Below are 27,357 nucleotides of genomic sequence, written 5' to 3'. Positions count from 1 at the left end.
GGGGCCATGTTCCACACGTTGATCCATCTGAGGCTCCTTTAGAGTGCATTTTCCCATGTTGTCCAGGCCTTCTTCTGCTGTCTGCTAGCTTGGTTTCCTTTGCTCTTTTTGTATCTTTCAGGGACTCATCATACCATCTTCCAAGACTCTTGACAGGTTCATCTGACACCATTGAATGGCTTTGTTGGCTACAAAGAATGTGACCTTTCACTGAACTACCTTTCCTTTACGCAGTGAAAGGCTCGGCGATTTCTTTGGTTTGAAGTTCATCCTGGCTGAGGCAACTAGCTCGTCCAACTACTTCAATACTTCACGAGTGTCATCCTCTTTTGTTGAAAGGACTGTTGTGTCATCCACGAAGGCTTTCAAAGGTGGTATCTGGTATCCGTTGCAGTGTGAGATCGGCTCGATCCGTGCCCTTCATTGAGGCCTTCAAGAACATTTCCACTGCCAGCACGAACAGAATTGGAGAAATTGCACAGCCCATGGCTATGTCCACTTCCAGATTGATCCAATCTGTTGTGTATTCCTTGGTGGTGAACTGCATTGAAACAGCATTTCCCTGATGTTCGTTGGTACATGGTGCATCTCGAGAGCCAGTTGGCTCATCCCATGAGGAACTGATCTCGCATTTGCCAGATCCAGCCATACCACATCTGGGTCCTTTTTCTCCTCTAAGATACTGAATACTCTTCAGGCAAGCAGTCTGTACACTAGATTTAGAAAGTATGCTTTTCATATATCAATGCATTCTTTTCTTCTCTTTTTTTAAAACAAAAAGTTAAACAAGAAAGTTAAAAACTTTGAATTTTTTTTGTCATGAAAGAATGCTTTGCTTTTTGTCATGTTTCCGTTTTGGAAATAGAAATGTAATGACAGAGTGTATATGGGAGAAAAAACAAATACGCAAACAGAAAAAAACCTACTTTGATTCGCTTCAAGCTTGACCTTCTTCCGGGAACTTCTACGTGAACTCGCGAGATATAAACAAATAAAAATGGCAGATTCTGACTCTTCACACGGTAGCCTCCAATCGGAAGAGGTGATTAGATATTTTACTTGTTCCACTTTCATTATGTAATCTTTCTGTTCGAAATTATTTGTTGTTTCTTTTAATTATCCTTACTTGGAAAGCCAGATTATCGTGCAGTAAGTGGTAATATTATAATTTGTGGACAAACTGACATTCATTCTTTAACAGATCTGGCTATGTGTATGTTGCTATTATCACTGAGTTTCAGTTTCAGTTTCAGTAGCTCAAGGAGGCGTCACTGCGTTCGGACAAATCCATATATTATCACTGAGTAAGTCAGAATAAATGTATCACAAGATAGCGGGCCTTTGCTGACCATGCTAGTTGTGTCATTATTTTGGTGTTATTTTTCGTTTATGTGTAGCCTACTCGGAAAAATATCCGTCAAATGATAGACGATACTAATAAAAAATAAAAATAAAAATGTCTTCTTCTTCATTTGTACAGCCAACATCATTTTATTGATGGTTTCTGTTGTAGTTTGGGGAGGTTGCTGAGGATTGCGCTGTTGTGAGGATTGAAAAAAAAAAAAAATTTCCCTTCCCTTTTCCTTTTTTTTTTTGCGACCTGGCCAGTCAGTGTACGTTCAGCGTGCACTGACATGATGCCAAGCCTCTGCATCAGCTGTGAGCGGGGGGAGGGAGGGGGAGCGGGGGGTGATTTGGGGTGTATGGGTGGTTAGGAGGAGGGGGGGGGGATTCACTTTTAGAGATGAGAGGCCAGTCTGGACTTGAAGCAGTCCAGTGACTTGGCTGTCACAACTTCCTGAGGCAGCTTGTTCCATTCTGGTATGGTCCTTGGGAAGAATGCCATCTGCCTGTACAGTGTTGTGCAGGAGGGAATGTCGTAGCTCAGTCTGTTGTTCGTTCTACAGCTCAGCCTGCTCTTAGATGGCTTGGGCAGGTACTTGGAGTTGATGGAGATGATACCATGGTGGAATTTGTAACATCTCCAAGCGGGCTTTCTTGTGGCACTGTTGTAGGGGAGGCCAATTGAGTGAATTGAGGATGGAGTCCACGTATGATGTTTGGCGGTGGTGATTTGAGACCCATCTTGCTGCTCTTCATTGGATCTTCTCGGGGGCCTCAACCTCGTTTGCAGTGTAGGGATCCCAGACGGTGGCTGCAACATCGCAGGAATGTCAGACCCCTGCCGGAGTCTGCACTAGTTGGGTCACGGTTAAGTATGTGTAATTAAAAGGAAATTTTCTATCTAAAATTACGTTTAAATAACATACATACTGTGACCCAAATTTAAGACCCTCCCGTCCTCCCCGCTTCCTGTTCTCCCTGCTTGCTGCGCTGGTGATGGCATATTGCCGTCAAAAGAGGGCGATAACCAGCGGGACAAAGGGGAGGTTACCTACTTCCGGGAGGTTATGCATACTCAAGAAGTGGGCGAACAAGGGCTTTGTACACAGTTTCCTTTGTCTTCTTGTTGCCGATCTTGAGGTTGCGCCGGACGAAGCCTAGGGTCTTGCTGGCTTTCTTGGTGATGGAGTCAATGTGGGATTCCCACTGCATATTTTCCTGAATGTTGACTCCCAGGTACTTAGTGGTGCTGACGTTTTCAATCTTCTGACCATGTAGCTCATACGCAGGGGCAGTCTTGTCCCTTTTCCGGGAAACTCTCAGCGTTGAGCACTTCTGTGGATGGAACCCCATGGCCCACTTCTCCTCCCAGGTGGTAAGGGAGTGTAGATCTTCTTGCAGCACTTGCTCGTCATTTTTCTTCATGATGGTCTTGCTGCACAGGGTGTCATCGGCAAATAGGCGGATCTTCGACTTGATCCCATCAGGGAGGTCATTTATGTATAGAAGAAAGAGACTCAGCCCTAGAACCAAGCCTTGAGGGACGCCAGATTCCACGGGTAGAAGGTCGGATCTTGTTCCTTCCACTACCACAGCCTGCTGTCTGTCCTTGAGAAAGTCCTTGATCCAGGCATTGGTGCGTCCTCTGATGCCGTAACGACGTAGTTTGTGGACAAGTAGGGTATGGCTAACTTTGTCGAACGCCTTTGAGAAGTCGAGGATGATAGTGTCCTCCTGGTTTCCCTTCTCTGTCTCTCTAGTCGCTTCTTCCACATACCCTAAGAGTTGCGTTTCACGTGACCGTCCGCGTCGGAAGCCGTGCTGCTCTGGACAGAGAATCTCATTGTTCTCAAGATGGGACATGATGTGGCTGGTGATAATATGTTCCATCAGCTTGCAGGCTATGCAGGTGAGGGAGGTGGGGCGGTAGTTTGCAGCTTTGTATTTTTCTCCCTTTTTGAAGACGGGTGTGATGTTGGCCTGTTTCCAGTCCTGTGGCAGGGTGCCAGAGGAGTATGAAATGCAGTAGAGCAGGGTGAAGGCTGGAGTGATCTCCTCTGCAACCGTCTTCAAAAGTCTGGGTGTAATGCCGTCTGGGCCACAGGCTTTATTGGGGTTGAGGTTGAGCAGGAGTTTTCTAACTCCATCTTCTGTGATGTTTATATCAGCACATGATGGATAGTCTAGAGGGTTTGGTCTAAGGGGGCACTGCTGTTCGAACTCTTCAGCTGTAATGGTGTGTTTGGGGCTGAATACTGAGTGGAACTGGAGATTTAAGATCTGGGCTCGCTCTTTGGGGTCAGAGATGAGTTTCCCGGCTTCTTTAAGTGGGGAGACGCCCACTCCTTCTGTTCTTCTTGCTTTGATGAAGCTCCAGAACTTCTTCTTGGAGGTGGTCTGGTTTTCTCCTTCATCAGAGATCAGGCCTTCTACGTGTCTCCAGTAGGCGCGACATAGACGTTTCTGGATAAGGCGCTTGAGTGCCTAAAATTCCTGTTTGAGGGCCTCATCTCCGTTTTTCTTCATGCGTCTATGGACTCTGTCTCGTCTGCATATGAGTTTCTTGGTCTCATAGTCAACCCAGGGGAGGCTTGGCTTGGATCTTGTTTGCTTATGGGGGACGTGATCTGAGAGGGCTTGACTCAGGCCAGTGCGCATTTCAGTCCACACTTCCTCAACATTGCTCTTCTCGTCAAAGGTGCTCATGATGTAATCATTCATCTTCTGCACTGCCTCTCTTAGTGGTTCCTTGCATTCCTCAGTGTAGATGGGAATGAGTCGCTGGGGTTGGCGTTTCTTTGGGGGATGGATCTGCATTTCCATGTACACTGTGTCATGGTCAGCAATACCAGGGAGCGTTTCGGTTCTTGGGACAAGGTTGGGGTGGTTTGTGAGGAACAAGTCCAGGGTGTTGCTCTCTTTTGTTGGTTCCATTACCATCTGCTCCCAGCCTACATCATTGATGGCGTCCATGAACTGTCAATGAATTTCTGGTTTGGTGCATCCCTTTTTTAGTGTCTTGGTGGGCCAGTGCCAGCCTGGTAGATTGAAATTGCAACCGGCAACAATGATGGCGTTCCTGTATGAGTTGGAAGCAAGTCGGGCAGACTTCACAAATGCGTTCATGCTCTCAGCATACTCTGTGTGGGGGTGGTAGAAACAGCAGACTAATAGTGTGCGCCGTCCTTTCATTTTGATCTTCACCCAGAGGTTTTCGTAACCTGCAGAGAGTTCAGGCATCTCGTGTGAAGTCAGGTCTTCTGAGACGAGGATAAAGACACCTCCCCCACTCTCTTTACCCCATTCACCTGGTGGTCTGTCTCTGCGATATCTGGCGAAGCCCCTGGGGAAGATTTCAGCGTTTTTGTGGGACTGGGTCAGCCATGATTCTGTACCGACAATGATGTCTGGTATTATGGCTTGGACCAGGTTGCTGAACTCGGCTACCTTGCCGACAATAGAGTAGCAGTTTACATTTAGGAAGCGGAGAGGTCATCTGCTGTGTTTATCTTGCTTGCTTGCTCTAGAAGGCGTGGAAGTATGGAGTGGATTGAAGGGGCTGTTTATGTTTGAGCTGTTGGATGAGTCAATTTCGCTGACTTGACTGAGATGGGTGGCACCTACACCGTGCAGATCAAAGGCAATGGTGCTGTAGTTGGCATTGGTGCAAACAACGCAGTGCCAGGTGACATCACTTCTGCCAAGGAGGTCGTAGGATCCACTGCCGATATGTTGGCATTCTGCATGGAACCATAGTCCACAAGACTCGCATGCAACCCCTCGTTGGTCCCATGTTACACTGCGGTCACAGGCACCACATGGGTAGTGGGAGTCTGGGTCTATATTCAAAGAGTCATTTTGTGAGGTTGGGTCATTGAAGCTAGGTCCAGGATTTGGTTCTGGCGAGTAGGAGTTTGCGAGTAGGAGGCCTACTAAATACAGAAGAACAAGTCTCTGTCTTGTAACATCACTCCGGGCAGCTCGGGGTCGTGCAGTACGAGTTGTTAGGAACTTAATCCTATCCACAAACATGCAGTACCCCGTGCCTAGTGCACGGAACACAGTCTTCTCTCTGAAATTAATAGAGTCCACCTGGTCTGGGACAATGTTTACAGAAACTCACGCTACACATACAACATACACATAGTGAGAGAGACAGAGATCACACACACGCGCGCGCAATTGAAGGTACAGAAAATAGGTTGACAGAACAGATACATAAACTGATAAAGAATCAGAAGAATATTCAGGGTAAAAAGTGACAACCATACAAAGTAACATTCAAGCTATAATTTGAACAGCAACAACAAACATAGACCTTTGAAAACTGTCACAGATATGCATCAGATGCGCATCAGTCTGGTGCTTTCCATTGCATGTTCTTTTTCCCTCTGTTGCTCCAGCACTTGAGTCCATTAAAAATTTTAATCAGGAAGTAACTCACTCTTCACACATTCCCTATTTCCCTGGTGGTCTATTCATTTCATGGGGAAAAAAAAGTGCGCCCATCAAAAACTGAAAAAAATCAAAACAAAAACAAAACCAAAAAATACCTGTATTGTGATTTGTCATTTAGTTTTACTGTTTTAGACGGAAAGTTTTAGTAGGCTGGAAGCTGTCAGATCAGAAGCGGTAGTTTCACAATGGAAGATTTTGCCCTTCTGGTCCACAGTAAAACCAGTGTATGATGATGCATAATTTCTATGCTAATTTTCTCATTGATCAGTTTTCTGTCATTGAGTTTCATTGAGCTTTATTTTCAGCTACAGCTGTGTGTGGCATTGGCAGTATCTGTCAGCAGTAAAAACATAGTGTTGAAATGGTTGATTTTTTTAAATAGCATTTGAAGGAGTCGTGATTTTGCTGTGTCGCATGTTTGAGTATGTGCACATGGCTGAGTTTCATAAGTTGATAATGAATTAATCTTCACAGAGTCCTTTTTCATCCACGGACAACCAATAATCACATAGTTTTTGTGTGTATACATGTGTATGCGTCCTCTGTTTGTATGTGTGTGTCTGTGTGTCTGTGTGTGTGTGTGTCACACACACATATGCTGAGGGTGGTTTTTTTTTAAATATTTCGCACACCAGGCTGCATCAAGACAACAAGAGCTTGATGATCTGAAGAAGGAGCTGGAAGGATGGAGAGGAGCATTTGGGCCTATCATGTCTGTATTGATGTGGGAAAGGCGACACCATCCTGTAATCATCTTTGCCATCACAACCCTTGTGTTTGTGTCAGTATGCTTAAGTGTTTTATAATTAGCTACTGTTGTTATATTAAAAAAGTGTCACTTTTACTCACATGATGATCTCATGCCAATAAGATTATCTCATTTGTCACTATTTGTCAGTGCTGTTCCCTTTGCAGCAGTTTTCCTTTGATGTAAAAATGATTTTTCTTGGTCCTCTTAATTCTTTTACTTAGTCCTGTTCCTAAGCCTGAAGTAATGATAATAATGATATATTGTACTTATATGGTGAAAACTCCCGATATAATCTATAATGGGCTCTTAAGTGCCTAACATGAGACAATACATACAATAGTGCATTAAACCTTACAAGAGCACATGAGGACATAGAAGTGGAAAAACAAAATCTATATACACCAATGCAATACTACAAATTGCAGGTATAAATAATTGCAGTAAAAAGGCACAAAATACACCCTACACACACTCTCTCTCTCTCTCTCTCTCTCTCTCTCTCTCTCTCTCTCACACACACACACACACACACACACACACACACAGAGCAAACATCGACCTACAAGCACACACACCACAGGAACACACCAACAGAGTGGGGACACAGGGGGTGTACAGGATGGGAGGAGACAGACAAAGGACTATGCCTCGTCACATCAAAAGGCCATTTTGAACAGGTAGGTTTTAATTTTTTCTTTGAAAGAGAACAGGGTTGGTGAGTGCTGGAGTTCCAGAGGAAGAAAATTCCAGACAAAAGGTACTTGATACTGAAAAGCCCTTTTTGACCAAATTATTGAAGAGACTTTGGGGACTTGAAGGAACTTTTCTCCAGAAGACCTGAGAGGACAGGATGGAGCATAAATGTGATGGACAGAAGATAAGTAAGATGGGAGAGAACCTTCAAAGTAGTGTTAAGCTAAGATGGCAGTTTTGTACTGAATTCTGTACTGGATGGGTAAGCAGTGAATTTTATGCAAGAGAGGGGTAACATGATAATAAGTATGGATCACCTCATTAGATTTTTTTTTTATCCACCTTATCTTTATGCAGGTCATAATAATCATTAGTACACATTCAACAATACCAGATATTTGGAAGACAATGATCTCGTGAAAGTTTGGGAAGAGACAGATGTCAGAATGGTCCAGATCTTGTGATTAGGGGTCCAGTTCATGGGGACTGATTGTGTATGTCAGGTGTAAAGAATAATGTCTAAACTTTGAATGTCAGTAGTTGTGCTGTGAGCAATGTCGGTATTCATAGGCTAGGTGGGATGGTCTGACAACCAATGACTGGACCTCGCACAAATAGTTATCAACATCGCCTTCTTTCTTATTTTAAAAAAAGGGTTTTCCTGAATAAACTTCCCTGTGCGTATTTGGACGTTAGTCACTTGCTACACAGAGTGAAATTTGCACTTGGTTTGTTCGGCCTGACACTGTGTTGGTATGAAGATCCACTGGTTTGGTAATCTTAGGATTGCGTCATAAACACATGCATGTTTGCGGCTTGCACATGGCTGCCAAGCTCCAACAGAGGCACTGTAATGTTTTCAAAGGCACCAATGGCAAACTATCCTGATGTTAATAGCATTAGTATTACAGGGGACAAAGCACCTTGTCTGTCTTGCAGATACTCAAATTTCTGTCAAATTTAGAACGGTCTGTCATGTGAAACAGAATTTGTTTTCAGAACTTGATCATCGTTTTACACTTTCAGTGGCTGCATTCTGTTGTTAAATATTCTTTCCCGTTGACTGCTTACTACTTAACAGAAACAAACAAGCTGGACTTTTAGTCTGTGTTGGACTTGGACTTGACTTAAGTCACCCACCATGAATTCCTGCATCTGATGAATTGTCAAAGACAACATTTTTAGAACAGGGGTTTCTGATTGCTGAGTCACAGTTTAGCAATACTGGTTGGACTCTTTTCTAGGTGGTAACTCTTACTTGTAATTACTGTGAAAAAGTATTCAGGTTATTTGGAGCACCATTGATTGAAGAGAAAATGTGTCATGCTGATAATGGTTGTAAGGTCAGTCAAATAAGATTCTGTTCATGTTTCTCACCACTAAGTTGGATGAGTTTTGATTTATTATTGTAACCCACTTGTTTGTATTTGAAGGTCGTTTTACATGTTTTTACTAATTTCTTGTAATGAGTGTGAAATAGAGACTGATGGTGGGCGCATGAATATTTGATGCAGCTGAGATTGTGTGCTTCTGAGCATATGTAAATCAGCTGAATGGCGTATGTATATCTATATATTTGTACTATAAAGGATTTAACTGTGTGCCACCATACCAAGCATCACATATATACACTCTCACACATACATACACACTGACTGTGTCTCTGTCTCTACATGAACAAACATTCTCTCTCTGTGCGTCTTTCTCCCTCTCTCTCTGTCTCTCTGCTCTTTCTGTGTGTCTCTGTTTGTCTGTCTCATATATATATATATATCTCATATATTCTATATATATAAATATATATATATATATATATATATATATGTATAGACATACTTGTATGTGTGTGTATATATATATATATATATTTATGTACACACACACACACACACACACATATGTGTGTGTGTATATATATGTATGTATGTATGTATATAAATATGTATGTATATATATATATATATAGAGAGAGAGAGAGAGAGAGGTTCCTGTCAGCCACTTTTGGGAAAAACTGTTTCAGAAGTGGAAAAAAACGTCTTCAGGTTAGGTTTGTTGAATTGACATATGATATTTGAAGTATTCATATGTGCGTGCTGCTTGCAAATGAAATAGAAGTATATATTCTGAGGATTTGGTGGTGTTAGTAAAATAGAGCAGATCCTAAAATGTTCAAGATAAAGTTTGAATCAGAAAAAAATAGTATTGTTACTGCTGAAATAATAATTTGATGATAGATTAAGAGAAAAAACAACAACTGATATATGGATATAATTCACTTTTTTTTTCTCTTTCACAGAATTATCTGGCTTCTAGAACCATCTGTCCTGACAACATTTTCATTGCTGTTCCTGGTGTTGATTTGTATTGATTTCGCTATGCCATATGTGAGTCCATACCTCTTCTCAGGGGGAAGGTAAGTCTGCATTATTTAAGAATTATCTTAACTGTGTTTAGTTTTGTTTGCTTAATTGATGATAAGGAATATTTAATTGAAGAAAAGGTTATGTCATGTATCTATTTATTGATCTTAAGAATTATCTTAACTGTGTTTAGTTTTGTTTGCTTAATTGATGATAAGGAATATTTAATTGAAGAAAAGGTTATGTCATGTATCTATTTATTGATCATTAATAGATGCTATTTTACATGTATACATATATATGTTCTTTTTGTGTTGGTAATTATATTCCTGTATTCATTTGTATGGGTTTCAAAGTTCTAGAATAGAGCTGCGCTTCATTAATGGGGAACATCACCGAAATGAAGGTTTTGATACTCTTCTGAATAAAATCTGAATTCTGAGCTGTTACCGAAGTTGATTTTTCTTTTCTTTCACACAGCACTGGTGCAGGAGAACAGCAGTTCAATGACGCATGTGAGAAAATCCTCCTCCTTCGTACCCATATCAGTGAGTTCATTCAGGGGATGTCCATCCTCAAGCAAGAGAAACCAAAGATTGTAAGTGTTCACTATTGTATTTCATCCTCTGTGTATTGATTAATATTGCTAGCAAAGCATTAATCTTTCTGTTACAAGGTAAACACTATTAGACATTTACATGATAGCGACAGGTACACACCCTTCTTCTCTCCTGTATTCTCCAGCTGTGGAGGTACCACTGATGATCAGGCATCCTGTTCTCTCCATTTCTCCCAGTTCCTTGACTTTCTCAGGATGTCGCTCATTTCAGGCCTGTCCATTCAGGGCTGTTGTTCTCCCATCTCTTAATTTGTCTGCTTCTCCTTCTCCCTCCTTGCACTGTGCCTTGCAGGATTGTATTGACTAGTTCTGCTGACCGTGAGATGTGCATATACTACTTCAGTTTGTGTCTCTTCACTGTGGTTAGCTCTTCATAGAATCTTATGGTTTGCCAAACACAGTTTCTTACTTCTTCATTTGTGATGTTATCTCAATCCAAGCTGCTGAGTAGTTTTCAGGTCAGTGAAAGTCTGTGCGGACCTTTCTTGATACTGGAGTTTGTCCTGCATGAACTTTTCGCCAATGGCTAATAGAACTGTGTACAGAAAGTCCAACCAGAAAACAAATTTTTGATCCACAGATTGGTCATGTGACCCTCAACACATATTCCTGACTTGCCTTATCTCACACCAAAATTACAAACGAACTCCCACTATTTTTTTGTTTACCGACAAACTCCCATCAGAATCTTTGTATGTAACAATTACCGATGTCGTTCAGTGACATTTTCGTTGGGAACTCTGCAAAACACCGAGCTTTGTATCCATCGAGGATTGATGTCCAGCTACTTCCTAGCTTTAATGCCTTTTGTGCTACACATTTATCGTCTTCTTCTTTCCGTTACACGACCAACATCGACTTGCTGATGACTCTGTCATGGTTCATGCATGCTGGGTATTTTCGTGTCTCCATAACACACCGAACACTGACATGGGTTACATGATCTTTAACGTGCGTATGTGATCTTCTGCGTGCATATACACACGAAGGGGGTTCAGGCACTAAGCAGGTCTACACATATGTTGACCTGGGGGATCAGAAAAATATCCACCCTTTACCCACCAGGCGCCGTTACCGTGATTCGAACCCAGGACCCTCAGATTGAAAGTCCAACGCTTAAACCACTCGGCTATTGCGCCCGTTATGCTTCATATTTGCCAGGTGTTTTTTTAATTTTATTTAGAAGAGTAATAACAAAAAATACTAGCATGCTAACTACTGCAAGAAAGTATACATAACCCCTACATTTCAAAAAGGAAAATGAACTGATGATGAATTTCTGATAGTATGAACTTATCTAACACCCTGGTAAGCAAAGGATGAGTGAACTAAATATGAGGTAAACAAAATTTAGATAATTTTTTATTATATTTTGTAGATTGTCAGTAAAAGCATCTCAGATAAACCAAGAAAATACATGGAAAAAAAAGTAAATGTGTATCCATACCATAAATATCAGTCCAGGTTTATCCAAACTTCTGGCAATCTATGCAAACTCTCTCATATGCACTCTTTCACGCACATGCATGCCAGTGCACACACAAGCAGTCACACATGCACGTAAACAAACACACACACATGCAATCACATGCCATCCTCCCTCTCTCTCTCTCTCTCTCTCTCTCCCACACACACATGTCTTTCAACTACCACTCCTGTCTGTGCTGTGCCCACCTGTTTCATGCTCACTTTTCGGTTATGCTGAAGAGGTTAACAGTGACCCATTAGCCACACAGTGCAGTGTTGTGAGTACTATTCATGCCTCACTGTGTGATTGCTGATCCCCTTCTTTGATGTGTGCATGCATTGCTAAAACCATGCTGTCCAGGTGTCGCTAGATCACAGGAAATTGTTCCACCCCCTTCATCACTCTCCACACCTCCTTGGGCTGAATAATTGGATGGTTTGTCTGAGTTCAACTCCAGGTCAGACACAGAACTACACTTGGTCTCCCTCACTGCTTTCTCCCATTTGTTTGCAACATCTAACTCTACAACTACCCCTCCTCTCTATGCAGATTGTGACCTATGCCTTCCGCTCATCAAAATAACCATCTGACAAGTTTGTCACAGCTAGCACTGAGCTTGTTATTTAACTTGTAAAGTATCTGCTATATCGGGTCACAAATTCTCTTCTTTTTTTTTCAGCAAGTAGCTGTTTGACACCACAAAGATTTGGTTTTGATTGTTGTCTGCCATTTTGAAAGCGTTGAGCGTTGTCTGAATTTTTGAAAAGGTTGTAACAGAGTTTGTCAGGTTTTGTTCCTCTTAGATAATCAAAGCAGACATGTCAAGCTTTTCCCTCTGGTGGGTATTGGGAAGCCACACACACACACACACACACACACACACACACACTTATAAAAGAAACGGTTAGGTATGAACTCATTATTGAAATTAACCATTTGATTCACAAGCTCTTATTAAGAGGCTCTCACATAACCTTTTGCTGGATTCCTTCTCATTGCGGTTTTTACTATAATGAAAAAGTTGACATTTTGGCTAAAAAAAAGGAGCTAGAAGCTCCACAAAGGAGTTAGATTTAAATATTTCGCTTTCATTACAGGAATGTTACACCATGGTAGAAAAAGTCCAATGGTCAAAATTTCAGTTTGAGGAAAAACACACCGGTAACTTGGAGTTACATCATAAGAACATACAGAAAATGTATGGTTTCATGGGAAAACATTACCATAATGATTTTCATAAGAGGCAAATCATTTCTCTAATCTGCAGATGGAAAATGAATTGTTTTAGGACAAAATATGTCAGTAATGTTTCTTGCATCTGTGGTGCTCACATAACAGCCGATCATATACCAACTTGCGATATGTTAGTCTCAAATCCCTGAACTGAAATCATCTTCAGTGTTGACGATCTTCAGCAGTCCATTGCTAATGTATGACTTTTTCAACTCCTTGTTAAATAGTCCAGTTGGTTCGCTGTTACAGTTGTTAGTTCTTCATTAGAAATATGTTATATGGACTTCCGGCCCGGTCTCCAATGTCGGCAGACCACGATCATCAGTGCTCCGTACATTTTTGCTAAAAAACTGTGAAAGTAATATACCTAAGACATAAGTTAAATGTTCATCAGCACAGTCTGTGAGTGAGGTATTGTGGTGTGTATTGTGTTTATCTAAATAACATCTTCTGTGTGGAGAACGCAAAAAAAAATTTCATTGGAAAGGAGTTTTTCAGTGCCTAAACGACCATGGCGGCGGGAACGCCGGCCCCGCCAGTAGCCCCAGTTTATGTTACGGCGCGTGCACTGCCAGACTGTGAGTCGCTGCCTACAGTCTACGATGTGTGTGTAGCTGCGGAAGCGGTTTGTGGGCGTGAGACAATCCGTGGTGCTCAGCGTGTACGTGGTCTGTGGCGGATTTATCCGAAAACAAATGAAACCAGAGACAAGCTCTTGTTGGAGGGGTTCTTGTTCAGGGGAGCACGTGTCTCTCTCCTGGACAAAAATCCGTTCGTTATCAGAGACCAGACTGATGAAAAACCAACCACCAAACTGTGGATAAACAATGTACCTCTCAGTGTGGACAACAAAGACATTGAAGCCGCACTGCAGAAGCTAGGAGTGGAGATCAGATCCTCACTTCGAAATGAGCTTGCAAGAAACCCCGATGGACGGCTGACACGTTTCGAGACTGGCCGCAGGTTTGTGTTCATCTCTGTGCCGAGCACACCTCTGCGACCAGTCTTGAAACTTGGTGTGTTCACCGCGGCTCTCTATCATAAGGAGCAACAAAAATTAGTCAAGTGTAGCAAGTGTTTACAGGACGGACATCTGGCAGCAAACTGTGAGGGAGAGGTGGTGTGCAGGGGATGTCTGCAACAGGGACACAAAATGTGTGACTGCCCTCTGTTGTGTCCCCAGCTCCAGAGGAGGAGGGAACAGCAGCAGAGCAGTCTGAAGAAACCGAGTACAAAGAAGTGGGTGAGGAAATGCCCAGTGCTCAGAGCAGCACCACACCAACACACCGTGTGCAGCCGCCAGCGCGCGCCAGCGATGCGGCAAAGAAAACCAGCCACGCGAAGCCTGCTCATGGCACAGCGAGCAGCGCCGGAAAAAAGAGGGAAAGGAGCGAGTCTCCCCCAACCACAAGTCTTCTTCCAGAAAACAAAAGGCCCGCTGTCCTGACGCAGCCAGAACACAACGGAGAGGCAGAAGCGGAAAGCATGTCGGAGGAGGGAGGTAACACTTGACACGTGTTCTCTCCCAACCAGCCTGACCACTCCCTCACGACCTTTGGCTATGATTAACGGACTTTTGATTAACGATTGACGATTATAAATTCCGCATCAGAAAGTTGAAAAATTGATACCACCTTTTCAAATATGAATAATGACATATGCATTGGTACTCTAAATGTTTGAGGGCTTAGAAATAACCTAAAAAGGAAAGTAGTATTTGACTTCCTCAAAAAACAAAAGTTAGACATTGCATGTTTGCAGGAAACATACGTGACAGATGATATATTGCCTCAAATTAATGTGCAGTGGTCTGGAAGTGTATTCTATAGCGTAGGTACTAATAGAAGCAATGGACTTGTAATTCTAATTTCCAGCCATAAACAGATTCATGCAGAACTCATCGAAGCAACAGAGAGAATATTGTTAATAAGAATTTTACACGACAACAAATCAACTATCATAGCTAATTGCTACGCACCCAATACGACCGTTGACAAAATATCATTCATTAACCAACTCGGCAACTTGTTACATAAGCAAGATTACAACCACCTGTGGGTTCTGGGTGATTTTAACACAACAATCCATGCTCTAGATAACATAGCCGGCAAGCCTCACTCACAACGAGAAAAAGAAGCCCTTCTAGAAATGTTATCCTCTTTTGACTTGGAAGATACGTGGAGGTCTGTCCATCCAGATGCCAAAGAATACACTTGGTCAAGATCTGCTCCTTTTACAGCTAGAAGAATTGATTATATTTTCAGCGACACTACCTCCATTACACTTGTGAAGGAAATAGACATTGAATTATTCCCTCACTCAGACCATAAACTTGTGAAAGCGATATTTAGTCCAAACAAGTTTCAAAGAAGCCCAGGATATTGGAAATTTAACAACTCACTCCTATCTCAGGAACGGTTTCTAGAAGAAACAAGCACATTTATAGATTCGCATTTTTCACAATCTCAAGAAGGAAACCCACAAAAGACCTGGGAAATGTTTAAGGTTAGATACAAGTCATTTTGCATAAGCTATTCAAAAACCGCCAAAAATCGATCTCCCAATAAACACGCCAAAATCAAAATGCTAAACGAAATAGAACAAAAACTACATCAGAACATTCATGATAAAGATATGTTAATGAAAGCTGGGCAGCTAAGAAAAGAAATAGAACTACAAGAATTAAACGAAGCAAGAGGTGCTCAGATCTGCTCAAGAGCCAAATGGATAGAAGATGGTGAAAAAAACACAAAATATTTTCTCCGCCTTGAAAAGATCAAAGGAGCTGCGAACATTATAACATCTCTACGCATAGACGAAAACATGACAGACAATTCACAGAAAATATTGAACCAGATCGAGAAATTTTACACAAACCTATACAAGAAGGACATATCCATAGGAAGAGGAAGACATATAAAAGACCATTTCCTGAGTAATGAAGATTATCCAGTACTTACAGAAGAAGAAAAAGACCAATGTGACAAAGAAATAACTTTGGACGAGCTGACACTAGCCCTTACTAATTTAAACAAAGACTCTGCACCCAGTAGCGATGGCTTGACACCAGCATTCTACAAAACGTTCTGGGACAAATTAAAAATACCATTCTATCGTTGTATTACAGATGCACTTAAGAAAGGAGAACTACCTTCTTCAATGAAAAAAGGAATCATAATTTTAATACACAAAGGCAATGACTTGGACAGAAATAACCTCGCAAATTATAGACCAATTACTCTTACAAACACAGACTACAAGATATTTACGAAAGCGCTGGCCATGAGACTCCAAAATGTAATCAAAACAGTTGTAAATGAAGATCAGGTAGGTTTTATAAAAGGTAGAAACATCGCAGTCCATTTGAGATTTTTCGATGATCTCACAAAATATCTGAACACAAACAATCAACCAGGGACTCTCATTGCCCTTGATTTCTCCAAGGCTTTTGATACATTATCAAAAAAATGTATCATCGAAGCCTTAGATATTTTTAACTTTGGCCCAAGATTCACAAATTGTGTTTCGACCATAATGAACAAGACAATAAGCTGTGTTCATAATGGTGGATGGTTGTCTGATTGGTTTCTAACAGAAAGAGGGATCAGACAGGGATGCCCCCTCAGCCCTCTTCTTTTTGTACTTGCAGTAGAAATACTGGCGATTCGAATTAGAAGTAATAAAGATATTCAAGGGATTGACCTAACTCCGCTTGACAATATGTGCAACCATAGCAACAACTCTAAAATAAAGCAGTTTGCAGATGATACAACACTAACCCTTAAAAGTGAACAAGATATTCAAATAGCTACAAATATTGTAACGCAGTTCGAAGAGTATTCAGGTCTGAAGTTAAATAAAAATAAATCTGAGGGCATGTGGCTAGGGTCAAGAAAACATGAAACAGGTGAAATAAATGGCATTCCCATGGGATCTGACAGACTGAAACTTCTGGGAATATATTTCTCAGCAGAAATGGAAATTTCGGAAATCGAAGAAAACTGGAAATCCAAAGTTGAAAAAATAACTAAGGTGATAAAACAATGGGAACGCAGAAACCCCTCTCTATATGGTAAAGTTATTCTGGCAAAAACTTTTCTACTGTCACAATTCTCTCACGTCCTACAGGTAGCGTCTGTACCAGTTAAAGTTCTGAACACCATTAACACATTAATGTACAGATTTCTTTGGAAAAAAAAGTTTAATAATAAAAAAGCATTTGAAAGAATAAAAAGAGGCGTTCTCAGCCTCGACAAAGAAGATGGTGGTTTAAACATGATCAACATCGAACACCAGCAGCAAATGTTCTTGGTAAATTGGCAGCCAGACTCCTCAAAGAGACAAAATCTCACTGGAGCATTCTGGCGAGACACAACATGTCCCCCTTTCAAGATAGTCATAGCAGTTTCAAGTGTAACGTTTCACCCAAAGAAATTAAAAAACTGGAAAAAGTGCAGTCAGTCTTTTGGAGAGATGTAATAAAAACGGTGGCCATCTTTAACGAAGACAGACCGATAGAAAACATAAAAACAGAACCGTTATGGAATAACAGAAATATAAAATACAAAGGAAATGCGCTACACTTTCCTAAATGGAGTAAAGGCGGCATCCGTGTCGTGCAGGACCTTTGGCAGCACGGAAATATAATGACGTATGAAGAAATAGTGCGTAAATTAGGCGCTGACCCTGGCCTTCTTTTTGAATACAATGCCATAATAAACTCAATCCCACAAACATGGAAACTCCATCTAGCTAATGATGTCCACAACGATGAAAATCCAAACGACATTGCAACAAAAGAGGGGAACCTCATTACCTTGTCAAATAAACAAATAAGGAAAACATTCGCCCGAAAACAAAACCATGAAATATGTGCAGCTCAGTTTTGGAAACGTAAGCTAGACATCAATATAAGCGACTACTTCAAATTAGCATACGAATGTACGAAAGAATCACGACTGAGGTTACTTCACTTCAAATTCATACACAATATTTACCCAACGAATATTCTGCTTGCTAAAATGGGTGTAACGGACACAAACAGATGTAACTGGTGCCAAGAAACCGATTACATTGAACATGCCTTTAACTCCTGCCCCAAACTTTCCTCCTTTTGGAAACATGTGAAACAACTCATTCTCACACGTTACGATACACTGATTTCCATGGATGAAAAAGTAGCTCTGTTTGGTACAACAAAAATGGACACTCCAACTGATGAAAAACGAAAGGAAATAAATACGATATTGTTAATAGCAAAACTGTCCATCTCCAAATTTAAATACGGCAAGTGCAAAAATCTTGACCTTATCTTTGAATCAGAACTCAGCCTACGTAACCTATGATCAGTATCCGTTAAAATACCAGAACACTGAGTCAGGCCCACAAAAAATCCTGAGGGTAGTATTCAGTATGCACATACATATTATTGTACTTAGGTGTAGAGCTTGTGGAGAGGGAGGGGATTGAGTGAGTAAAGGAGACACAGAGAGAGTGAGAGGGTGTGTGTGTGTATGTATACCATGCCTCTCTTTCAGGGAATATGATTTTGTGTGAAGCCATCATGTATGTGTAATATATGTTGCATGTCTTGTAGGTGATTGAACATGCCATTGGGAAGAGGACAGATTAAAGACATGAGGAAAGAAAAAAAAGAAAAGACAACAGAAAGGAGAAAAATGATGATGGAAGGAACAAAAAAAAAGAGACAAAAAGATATAAAAGAAAAACAACAAAAAAAAGACAACGAAAGACAAAAAAAGAAAAAAAAAAAGAAAGAAAGAACCTTCCAGGGATGCTGAAACTATCCTGCTCACTTGCAGAACTTTTAGGCATCCACTGATTTCTCCTCAAAAAAAAAAAAAAAAAAAAAGAAATATGTTATATTGCTATGTTTTTTGTTGTTTTTTTTAAATTTTTTTTTAACAAAACTTAAATCAATCATTTTCTATATGTAACACACACACACACCCACACACACACACCCACCCACGCACGCACGCACGCACACACACACGCTTTCACTTACTCGCATGCGTAACAGTAATACCCCCCCCCCAGCCCCCCCTCCTTCCACTCGATTTTTTTCCTACCCTCATCTAATATCACTTACAATGAAAAGACGTTAAACTTAAGAACGAACGAACACACACACAAATGTAGAGGTAAGAAAATTCCTACTATAATGATCATGGCTTTATCTGTTATGGGGCACTTTCAGGCACTTCAGAACTTCACTGAAATTTCCATCATGGGACACTGAAAAGGTTCAGTTCGGTGTCATTCCATTTCCATTTGTCCACGGTTTAAAAAAACCCAAAGAAAATACTGGACTAGTAATAGTATTGTCTAGAAATGTTAACTCCACTATCCAGAATTGAATGCAAATAATGAAACATGGGTACTAAATTAACTGGAATCACTTTGCTGAATATTTGAGTCAGCAACATAATTTACAATCGTCATCTGCTATCTTCCTCAAAGTCATTTTCCGTGGGAAGTATTTGCCATTTGATAGCAACTTTTGTAATACAGTATCTGTGCGGTAAAGTCATGGTAAAGACAGGAATAGGTTGAAAGGTAACAGATACAAACACATGTTTGGATATTAAACAGTATGGATATTATTTACTGAAATGCTGTTAACATTCCAGAAAACTACTTTGTTATTTATCATGGTAAAATGTCTGGATATTAAAATGGTAAAATATAGATGTTACACTTTTTTGACTCACTTGTGTAAACAAAGTGAGTCTATGTTTTAACCCGGTGTTCAGTTGTCTGTGTGTGTGTGTGTGTGTGTGTGTGTGTGTGTGTGTCCGTGTGCCTTTGTGTCCGTGGTAAACTTTAACATTGACATTTTCTTTGTAAATACTTTGTCAGTTGACACCAAATTTGGCATTAAAATAGGAAAAATTCAGTTCTTTCCAGTCATCTTGTTTAAAACAATATTGCACCTCTGGGATGGGCACAAAAAAATAAAAAAAGAAGCCTAATTATATGCAAACTGCATTTACTGTTATATTTATATTTTTTGTATTCTCTAAACTGGGCACTTTGACCTCTTATTCTAACACAACAACAAGAGGAGTCATTATTATCATTTTTTGTTCAAACAGGAACTTCTTTTGCTAAGCATGGAATTTTTATTTATTTTGCAAACGTTTTGGTGTAGATACTAAAAAAGGGAAATTACTCTGTAATTAATGCTAGGGGACATCATTTATCACAAGTGAGTCTTGAAGGCCTTGCCTCTCTTGTTGTTTTTGTTTTTCTTGTAATGGTATTGAAATTTAAACCAACCCCTGGAAGATTTTCATACATTGAAAAAAAAAAGCATCTGCATATACTGGTAACCATCTCCCCCCATTCCAATGTTACAGGTGTGTGTTATTCAGACTTTGTCATGCTTTGTTGCAGTACTTCATTCTGGTGATGGCAGTATTAATAGTTTTCGCCTGGATTGGAAACCTGATGGACAACCTGTATCTTTCTTACTGCATTGGTGAGTTTCTTTCACTGTTGATGAACCAAGACTTCATAGCCATTTGGTCTTGAGGACTGTCGGTTGAAGGCCAGTCTGAAGCACATTTGCTAAACAATTCATGAATATTTTCATTAATGCCAGTATTTACAGTGTTTGTTACTCAGTTACATTTTTCTTTGTTGTGTGATCAAATTTGAAATCATTCCTTACTCAAACAGAGTGAAAGTATTTTGTACTGGTGTCTATTAGGGCCCACTCAGTCTGGCTCCGCAACTAAGCTATTATTCTGGTCAGTAGGGGGCTTAGTAGGTGGTGTCTTAAGTATGTTAAATCAGGATAGGCACTACTAAACACCACCGAAGTGACTCAGCAGCTGTGCAGGGTCTCCTCTGGTGCGTGGCATCCTGATGATCTAATATGGATGGTTCCGTGTGGATTGCTAACACTTTGACTGCGATAGATGACCCCAGATGTGGCTATGTGTAGGGAACTCAGAATGAGCAGCGTGGCAGTAATGCCACTTAAATGAAGCAGATGATGGGACAGCAACAACAGCAACAGAAAAAAAAAATATATATATATATATATATTTTACTTTTTATTTTAGTGTAAGTTTTCAACAACAACAACAACAAAATATATAAATTTTTTTAGTTTTTATTTTAGTGTAAGTTTATCGTAGTGTCATATGCATGAAATTGTTGAGAAAGGCAGTTTCACAAAATATTGCACCTGCCTGTTTTGTTGATTAAATCTTGCATTCTGAAGAATTCTTGAATGTTAGGAGTAACTTTGTTACTTAGTTTGTACCCCACTTTTCAGTTCCTTGCATAAATTCCATACCATAGCAAACATATTATGTGGGATTCATCCCGATATAATGACAACTTTGTGTAGTAACTGACACTGTACTGTGAACAACATTTTTTGGGAAACAAATTTCCTGTTCTTGACTTCTTTCAGTTGATTTTTTGTTTAGCTGTTGTTTTTTTCATGCAGTTCTTCCTTCAATTTATGCGCAAGTATTAATTTTTTAAAAATTGTTTAAAATTAGTATGTTTTACAATGTATATTGGCACATTTGTAGATGGAAAATATGAGAGATAAGTCACGGGTGATATTTTTTTTTTCAGTGCTGACCACCCTGATGATGCCTGGCATGCTACAGACAAGGGTGATGCAACGCAATGCACAGAAGCTCTTGGACAAGATTAAACACGTAGTCTTTGGACGTCTGGAAGTCATCAAAAGGAAAGTACATTGAATATGTACTTTTCTTTCCAGTACACCACTGATTTGAACGGCTTGATATAATTTGAAAAATTATTTATTAACAGCCACATTGAATTTGCTTACTGATGTAAAGTTGATGTGTACTTGTTAAAGTTATGCTGATTTTTAACGATAATGTTGTTAATAGAAAGAAAAAGAAAGGGGGAAATTGTCTGAAGGGAAAGAAATAGAAAAGAAGTGGCACGAGCTTTATTGATGCTGTGATTGAAGTTGACATGTACCTGATGAGTAACACTGGAACTGAACAAGGCTGGGGTACAGTTGTTAGTGAATGCAGAAGTTGTGAGAAGATCCAAAAGGTGATCTGTTAAAGTATTTGTTGTGAAAACAAACTTTTGTTGGCTGTGATTATAAGTGTCTATGAATAGCAGCACCCTGTACACAAATTAGAATTTTTATTTTTCCAGTGAGTATCAGTGATCTGCCTAAAAAAAAAAAAGCAATGTTCTCTTGGGGTTAGTATTGAGATACCCCAGCAGTTCTTTTTAGTTCTGTTTCATGTATATTGTTGTGTATTTGAAAGATTGTTTTGTCATACTATTGCACATGAAAACAAATTATTTCAATTAAAGGGAGAAAGGAACTCATTGTAGCTTACAGGGTGTGTGGAATTTACCTGGTCACAAGCTTATACATGTGAGCAAGCTTTTCTCAGTTATTTGTGGAATGCTGACATGCATTGCAGACTAGAGCCTGACATAAGAAGAGAAGTTGGAATCACATTTGCTGCCTCTAATTGTTTCTTCTGTTGACAGAATTTTTAAATATTACTTTCTCTAAAGCATTCAGCAGTATTCTTGTTATTTCCTGAGATTTTGTGCCTTCTGTTTTTAATATTTGCTGTTTTTTGTGGTTGATTATTTTGACTGCTGTAACTGATAATTGTTTATTTCATATGCAGTGGGGATGAACAGAATCTCTGAGACTGAGGCATAAATTTTGCAAGTTGGACATGATATTTAAGCTGTAAATGTTTTCTGCTTTTATCTCATGAAATGGTTTTGGTGTATTTCACCATCTCTCAAGAAAAAGTTACACTAAGATACATTAATGATTTTTAAATTTTACATGTACCGGTCCAAGCCTCGTTTTATGCAGTGATTTGCAAGAAATCTCTAAGTACACAGACAAACTGATGCGCACCTTGAGTTCTGTAACTATTTTTAACCTTAACTTTAAATCAATAAAACATTGATGGGTGAGAAATGTCTCATAGATAAGAACACTTTTGATTCAGTTACAGGATTGAAACAAGACGTCTGAGATCAAACTCATCACAAAATCTTTTAAACATATGTTGACAAATGTACACAAACCATAGGTTTTGGGTCCTGTGACCTTGGGCTGGGGAAAGATGAAAGCTTTTTGGTGGAGTTAAAAACTGCATGTCCATTGATTGAGACTGTATTGCTTCAGTGGTTTACAATTTGTGCAGATAGAGATAGAGTAACTGTGACCATGATGTCAACCTCAGTTTGCACAGTTGCTTCCCCCCCCCCTGCCCCCCCCCCCCAAAGTGATCAAATATGATATGATGAACACTTTTTATTATAGAGATTGTAATCTGTGAGTTTATGCTGGTGATAAAGGGTGCTTCCTGGGTTCGGGTAGATCAGCATATTTTTGTCATTAATTATAAATTATTTTAGCCTGATACTTTAAAAAGATTAATGAAGTCTTGTTTTATGACTTTGGCAAAAACATTTTATTTTAAACACACTCATTTTGAGGTCTACTTTTCATGCATCAGGAAGTAAAATTGTCACATTTGTCAATATGCTCAGCACCTTGGTTTCCAAAAAAAAAGAAGAAAAAAGAAGCTGAAAATGCTGAAAAAAACAACACAAAAAAAACACTCACAAAAACTGTTTGTATATTCTGGCACGGATGATTCATTCTTCCACAGTGTATAGTTTCTGGATCCATGGTGTGATGTTTTGCAGAGAGCTTTCAGGTTTAATGTACTGTTGGCACCAAGCAGTATTCCTTTTGGGAACTTTCAGTTCATGTTCAGTGGTGGTTATGACAGCTTCTGCTGGCCCAGTGTAGTATTTATACTCCAGCACTGTCTTAGTTCATGTGGTGATAATTGTTAACAGTTTTATTATGTTAATTTATTGGCAAAAGTGTGTTGGTGCTTTGTCGCAACATTTTTAGGAAGTGGTTTTGTTTGCAATGTGTTGTGGATAGTTGTTGAGCAAGCATCCCTTTAGTTTTCTGTACTGGGACCATCTCTGTGTGATACTGCATGCAGGTGACATTCAGTAGATGCTGGCATTTGGATACTGCAAATGTTTTCTTTATAGAACATGATTGGACAAGGTCTGAAGGGAGAGTTTCTCCATGGGCATGATCTGACATGATTTTTCTACTGTGAAACAGACGCCATTTAGAAAGTTAAATAACATAAAGTTGGGAACTTTTACTCAGCATACTCCCAGAGTTTCAGATCTGAACAGACTGGTCGAAAATGGATTGTGAATTTCAATATTGTATCTGAAACCACTGTGCATTTTGAACTGCATCCTTGTGATTTAAAGTCTTGTAAAATCTCAAGCTTCTATTTATTCTTTGCTGTTAATTTTTCACAAAGGATATACGTCTTTGTATATTTTGAAATAACATGCAATTGTGTATGAAAGAGTGATTGAGGGAGTGTGGGTTGTGAGGTTTAAAAAACCTTAATGTACATGGGCTTCCTGAAAATAAGCATTTTGGATTGTATCTCAGCATGACTTTTGATAAACAAATTGACATGTAGACGTGAAGATTCAAAAAGGAAAATGTGAAAAAAAAGGGTTTTGTTGGACTGTGTTGGTGCTCTCTTTTTACTAGAAAACATTGCAAGGAATCTACCCCACACACTTAGTCTCTTGACTTTTTTCCTTTCTGTGTTAATGTTTTACACTAACCTAGGGTATGTTCTCAAGGCCTGATCAGCATGATGGGTTTATGTGAAGATCATGCATCTGCTGTTCATTTTCTTTCTTCACAGCTGATATGGTGTAGTGTATCTGGATCACTCCGATCAGTCATGTGTTTTGGCACCTGCTTGAAACTGAAACTAAAAACTGTTGCATATGCATGCAGGGCTGTTTGATTCATACCCTCACTTTCTTCTTGTAACTGAAATAACATGGCAGTCAAGACTTTTCAACCATTGAGTTATAGTGAAAGCAAACAAGTTCAGCTGAGAATACAAAACAGCTGCTTTACATTTTGAGGTAATCTGAAAAAAAAAGAGAGAAACAATCAAACTAATGTATCAATTTTTTGTTGTGAGATGGCTGTATCAAAATGAACATGAGGAAAAAAATAGAGACAGATGTATCAAAATAAAATGAAAATGAGTACAAAAGGAACTGCTTGTTTCTGTGCATTTCAAAATTATACATCAAACTGATGCACAAAGAACAAAAGGAGATGAAAAGACAAGTCTAGAAAATCATCAGGTCTGCAAAAGATGGTTATTTCTGCATTGAATCTTCGACTTCTGACAGCTTCCAAACATATGATGACGGTTGCTTGCCTGCTAAAATGTACTGGTGTACTGTTGCCATTTGGGACACGGTGTGGGTAGGAGTGTATGCGTTGGTTGGCCGCTTTTCAATTCTTGATTTGTGTGATCATATCTTTTGTTCTCCCACACCTTATTACCATTTGAATGTATTGTGGGGAGTGGGATATTTACCAGTTCGTAACAGCACATCGAATCCAATTTGCCATATGGACATTAGCAGTTGAACAGTTGTTTTTCAACCACACCAGTTATTTGTGCGACATTTGTCCCATTTCCCGCATTGTTCACTGTTTTCAGTTCCTACTGTTATTCTTCGCTGCCATAGCAGATTCAGGCGTTGGACTTCTGATCCAATGTTGAGAAATGATCAGGGTTTGAGGCTCTTCTTTTGCCGTGATGTTATGTCCATGGGAAAGGCAGTTTACTCTGATTTTCCTCACTCCACCCAAGAATGAATGGGTACCTGAATACGGTTGTGGGGTACAACAGCAGAAGAAGAGGATTGGACCCTGTCTTCCGAAGCCAAGCCCTAGACACATTGAATATGAATTCACTTCCTCGGTGGCATTATAAGGGTATGGGACCTTTGACTTGTTATTCATATGTGGAACTTGTACTATTTAGTATAGTCTTATTTCAACCCAGCACTGAGACTTGTCTGCTTATTGATAAACCCTGGGATGGTGAAGATTTTGATACATTAACCCCTTGACTGCTAAACCATGACATGAACTAAATGTGTGAATTTGAAATGCAAGAACTACTTCCAATGGACTTTAAATGACATCACTGATTTTGCTGAGCAGAAGTAATGCAGTCCCAGTAGCAACAAGTCCAAATAAAGAATGGTGACCAGCATCCTGACCTGTTACATCAATCGTGTCTCGGGGGCAACAGCCCTCCACTGATGTATGCATTAGTCAGTAGCAGTCAAGAGGTAACACATGGTGTCAGATATCCTGTCTTCATTTTTCACTCTACCTCATTTTGTGCTGCATCAAAAGCTTTCTTACTGTTAACTGTTGTTCTCTGAACTGATTCAGATTTGTTGTGGTTGCTTTGTTTATATAAAAAGTAAATGTTGTGAACAGGTGATTTATCAAAGTGTCATGAGTGAGTTAATGCAGTACACGCTAGACAGTTTTATCACAAAGTTGAAAATGTGTCATGAAAATGTTTATCCAAGCGAGCAGTTATGTAGTGCCATTGTGTAAATCCTTTGCTTCCCCATTGTTGGCCTTTTTCTCGTGGTACAAACTGTCACTGACATGCAGCATGCTTTCAGGTTTGTGTTGCTCCCATTTAAGAAAACCCAGTTTGTGTGTCTTTCTTCCTTAGTTTGCAAAAGGCGCATATAAAAAGCAGTGCACTACATTACACAAAGTTGTTTTATGGCTTCTCACTACACGATTAGACAGCATTATATAATAGTATGGCCAAATAAATTGCTGTTGAAACTGGCTAAACTGGATAGCATTGTTTTTTTCACCTTGTATGTATGTGGTTTTAGAATAAATTGAACATTCAAGAAACCAAGAGTTTTGTGAAAAGAATCAGCGTTGCAGAATGGAGCAGTCTGGGTTTTATAGTTGGTGAAACATGCAGTGTCAGTATAATGTCTGTGTACCTGGTCTTTCAGGATTTTGTTGACATGTTGAATTATCAAGTTGGAGCTTCCACTGTTCATAGCTGCATCTTTGTCTCTCCCTCCCTGAACAGTTTGTGTACTTCTGTGTTATGCAGCAGTAAGGTAAATCAGTCAATGCAATATCACATTCAATGCAGTCAGCCAACCGAACTGATGAATACCATATCATGGTACATTATCAACGAAAGTATATTAGTTTACAAGAGTTGATAGTTATATTTGGAGTTGTGAATAGCAGTAGATTTACTTTTCATTGCACTTTTTTCACCAACCATAGACTTGCCATTCTTTTTTTTTAAATTGAGACGTTGTCACTTCCAGTAATATTAATATGATGTTATTTTTATTGTTCTGTTGCATGCTTTTTGTTTATGTGAGAACAGAACCACTGTTTTAACATTTTGCAAATCAGATGTGTGTGAAGGCTTGTGACATGATGTTGTACAATTTGCTAAATAAAAATGGCTTCATGTTCAACATTTTG

The 27,357-nt window shown here is 39.7% G+C and overlaps 1 protein-coding gene across 2 annotated transcripts; it reads left to right on the top strand.

The window, feature by feature from the left end:
* The first annotated feature begins 902 nt into the window (after positions 1-902).
* On the top strand, positions 903-27,350 carry LOC143280812 (ADP-ribosylation factor-like protein 6-interacting protein 1). 2 transcript variants are annotated; one of them, XM_076585509.1, is made up of 7 exons: positions 903-1,042; positions 6,438-6,583; positions 9,543-9,659; positions 10,087-10,204; positions 12,054-12,150; positions 20,346-20,430; positions 21,546-27,350. In XM_076585509.1, the coding sequence occupies exons 1-7, from the start codon at positions 998-1,000 to the stop codon at positions 21,625-21,627; spliced, it is 690 nt and encodes a 229-aa protein (XP_076441624.1). In that variant the 5' UTR covers positions 903-997; the 3' UTR covers positions 21,628-27,350. The 2 variants fall into 2 exon arrangements, with proteins under 2 accessions (XP_076441624.1, XP_076441633.1); XM_076585518.1 differs by lacking the exon at positions 12,054-12,150 and having other exon boundaries at positions 913-1,042.
* The last annotated feature ends 7 nt before the right edge of the window (positions 27,351-27,357 follow it).

The sequence above is a fragment of the Babylonia areolata genome, chromosome 1 (assembly GCF_041734735.1).
Source record: "Babylonia areolata isolate BAREFJ2019XMU chromosome 1, ASM4173473v1, whole genome shotgun sequence".
Taxonomy (NCBI): Eukaryota; Metazoa; Mollusca; class Gastropoda; order Neogastropoda; family Buccinidae; genus Babylonia; species Babylonia areolata.
Note: the sequence above shows the minus strand (reverse complement) of the source record. Positions and strands in the feature narration are given on the sequence as shown.

Excerpts from the sequence above, each read along its gene's own strand:
- LOC143280812 (XM_076585509.1), top strand. The coding sequence starts at position 998 with ATGGCAGATTCTGACTCTTCACACGGTAGCCTCCAATCGGAAGAG. Across the intron at positions 9,660-10,086 it reads TACCTCTTCTCAGGGGGAAG|CACTGGTGCAGGAGAACAGC; the intron begins GTAAGTCTGCAT and ends TCTTTCACACAG. Across the intron at positions 10,205-12,053 it reads AGCAAGAGAAACCAAAGATT|GTGTCGCTAGATCACAGGAA; the intron begins GTAAGTGTTCAC and ends CATGCTGTCCAG.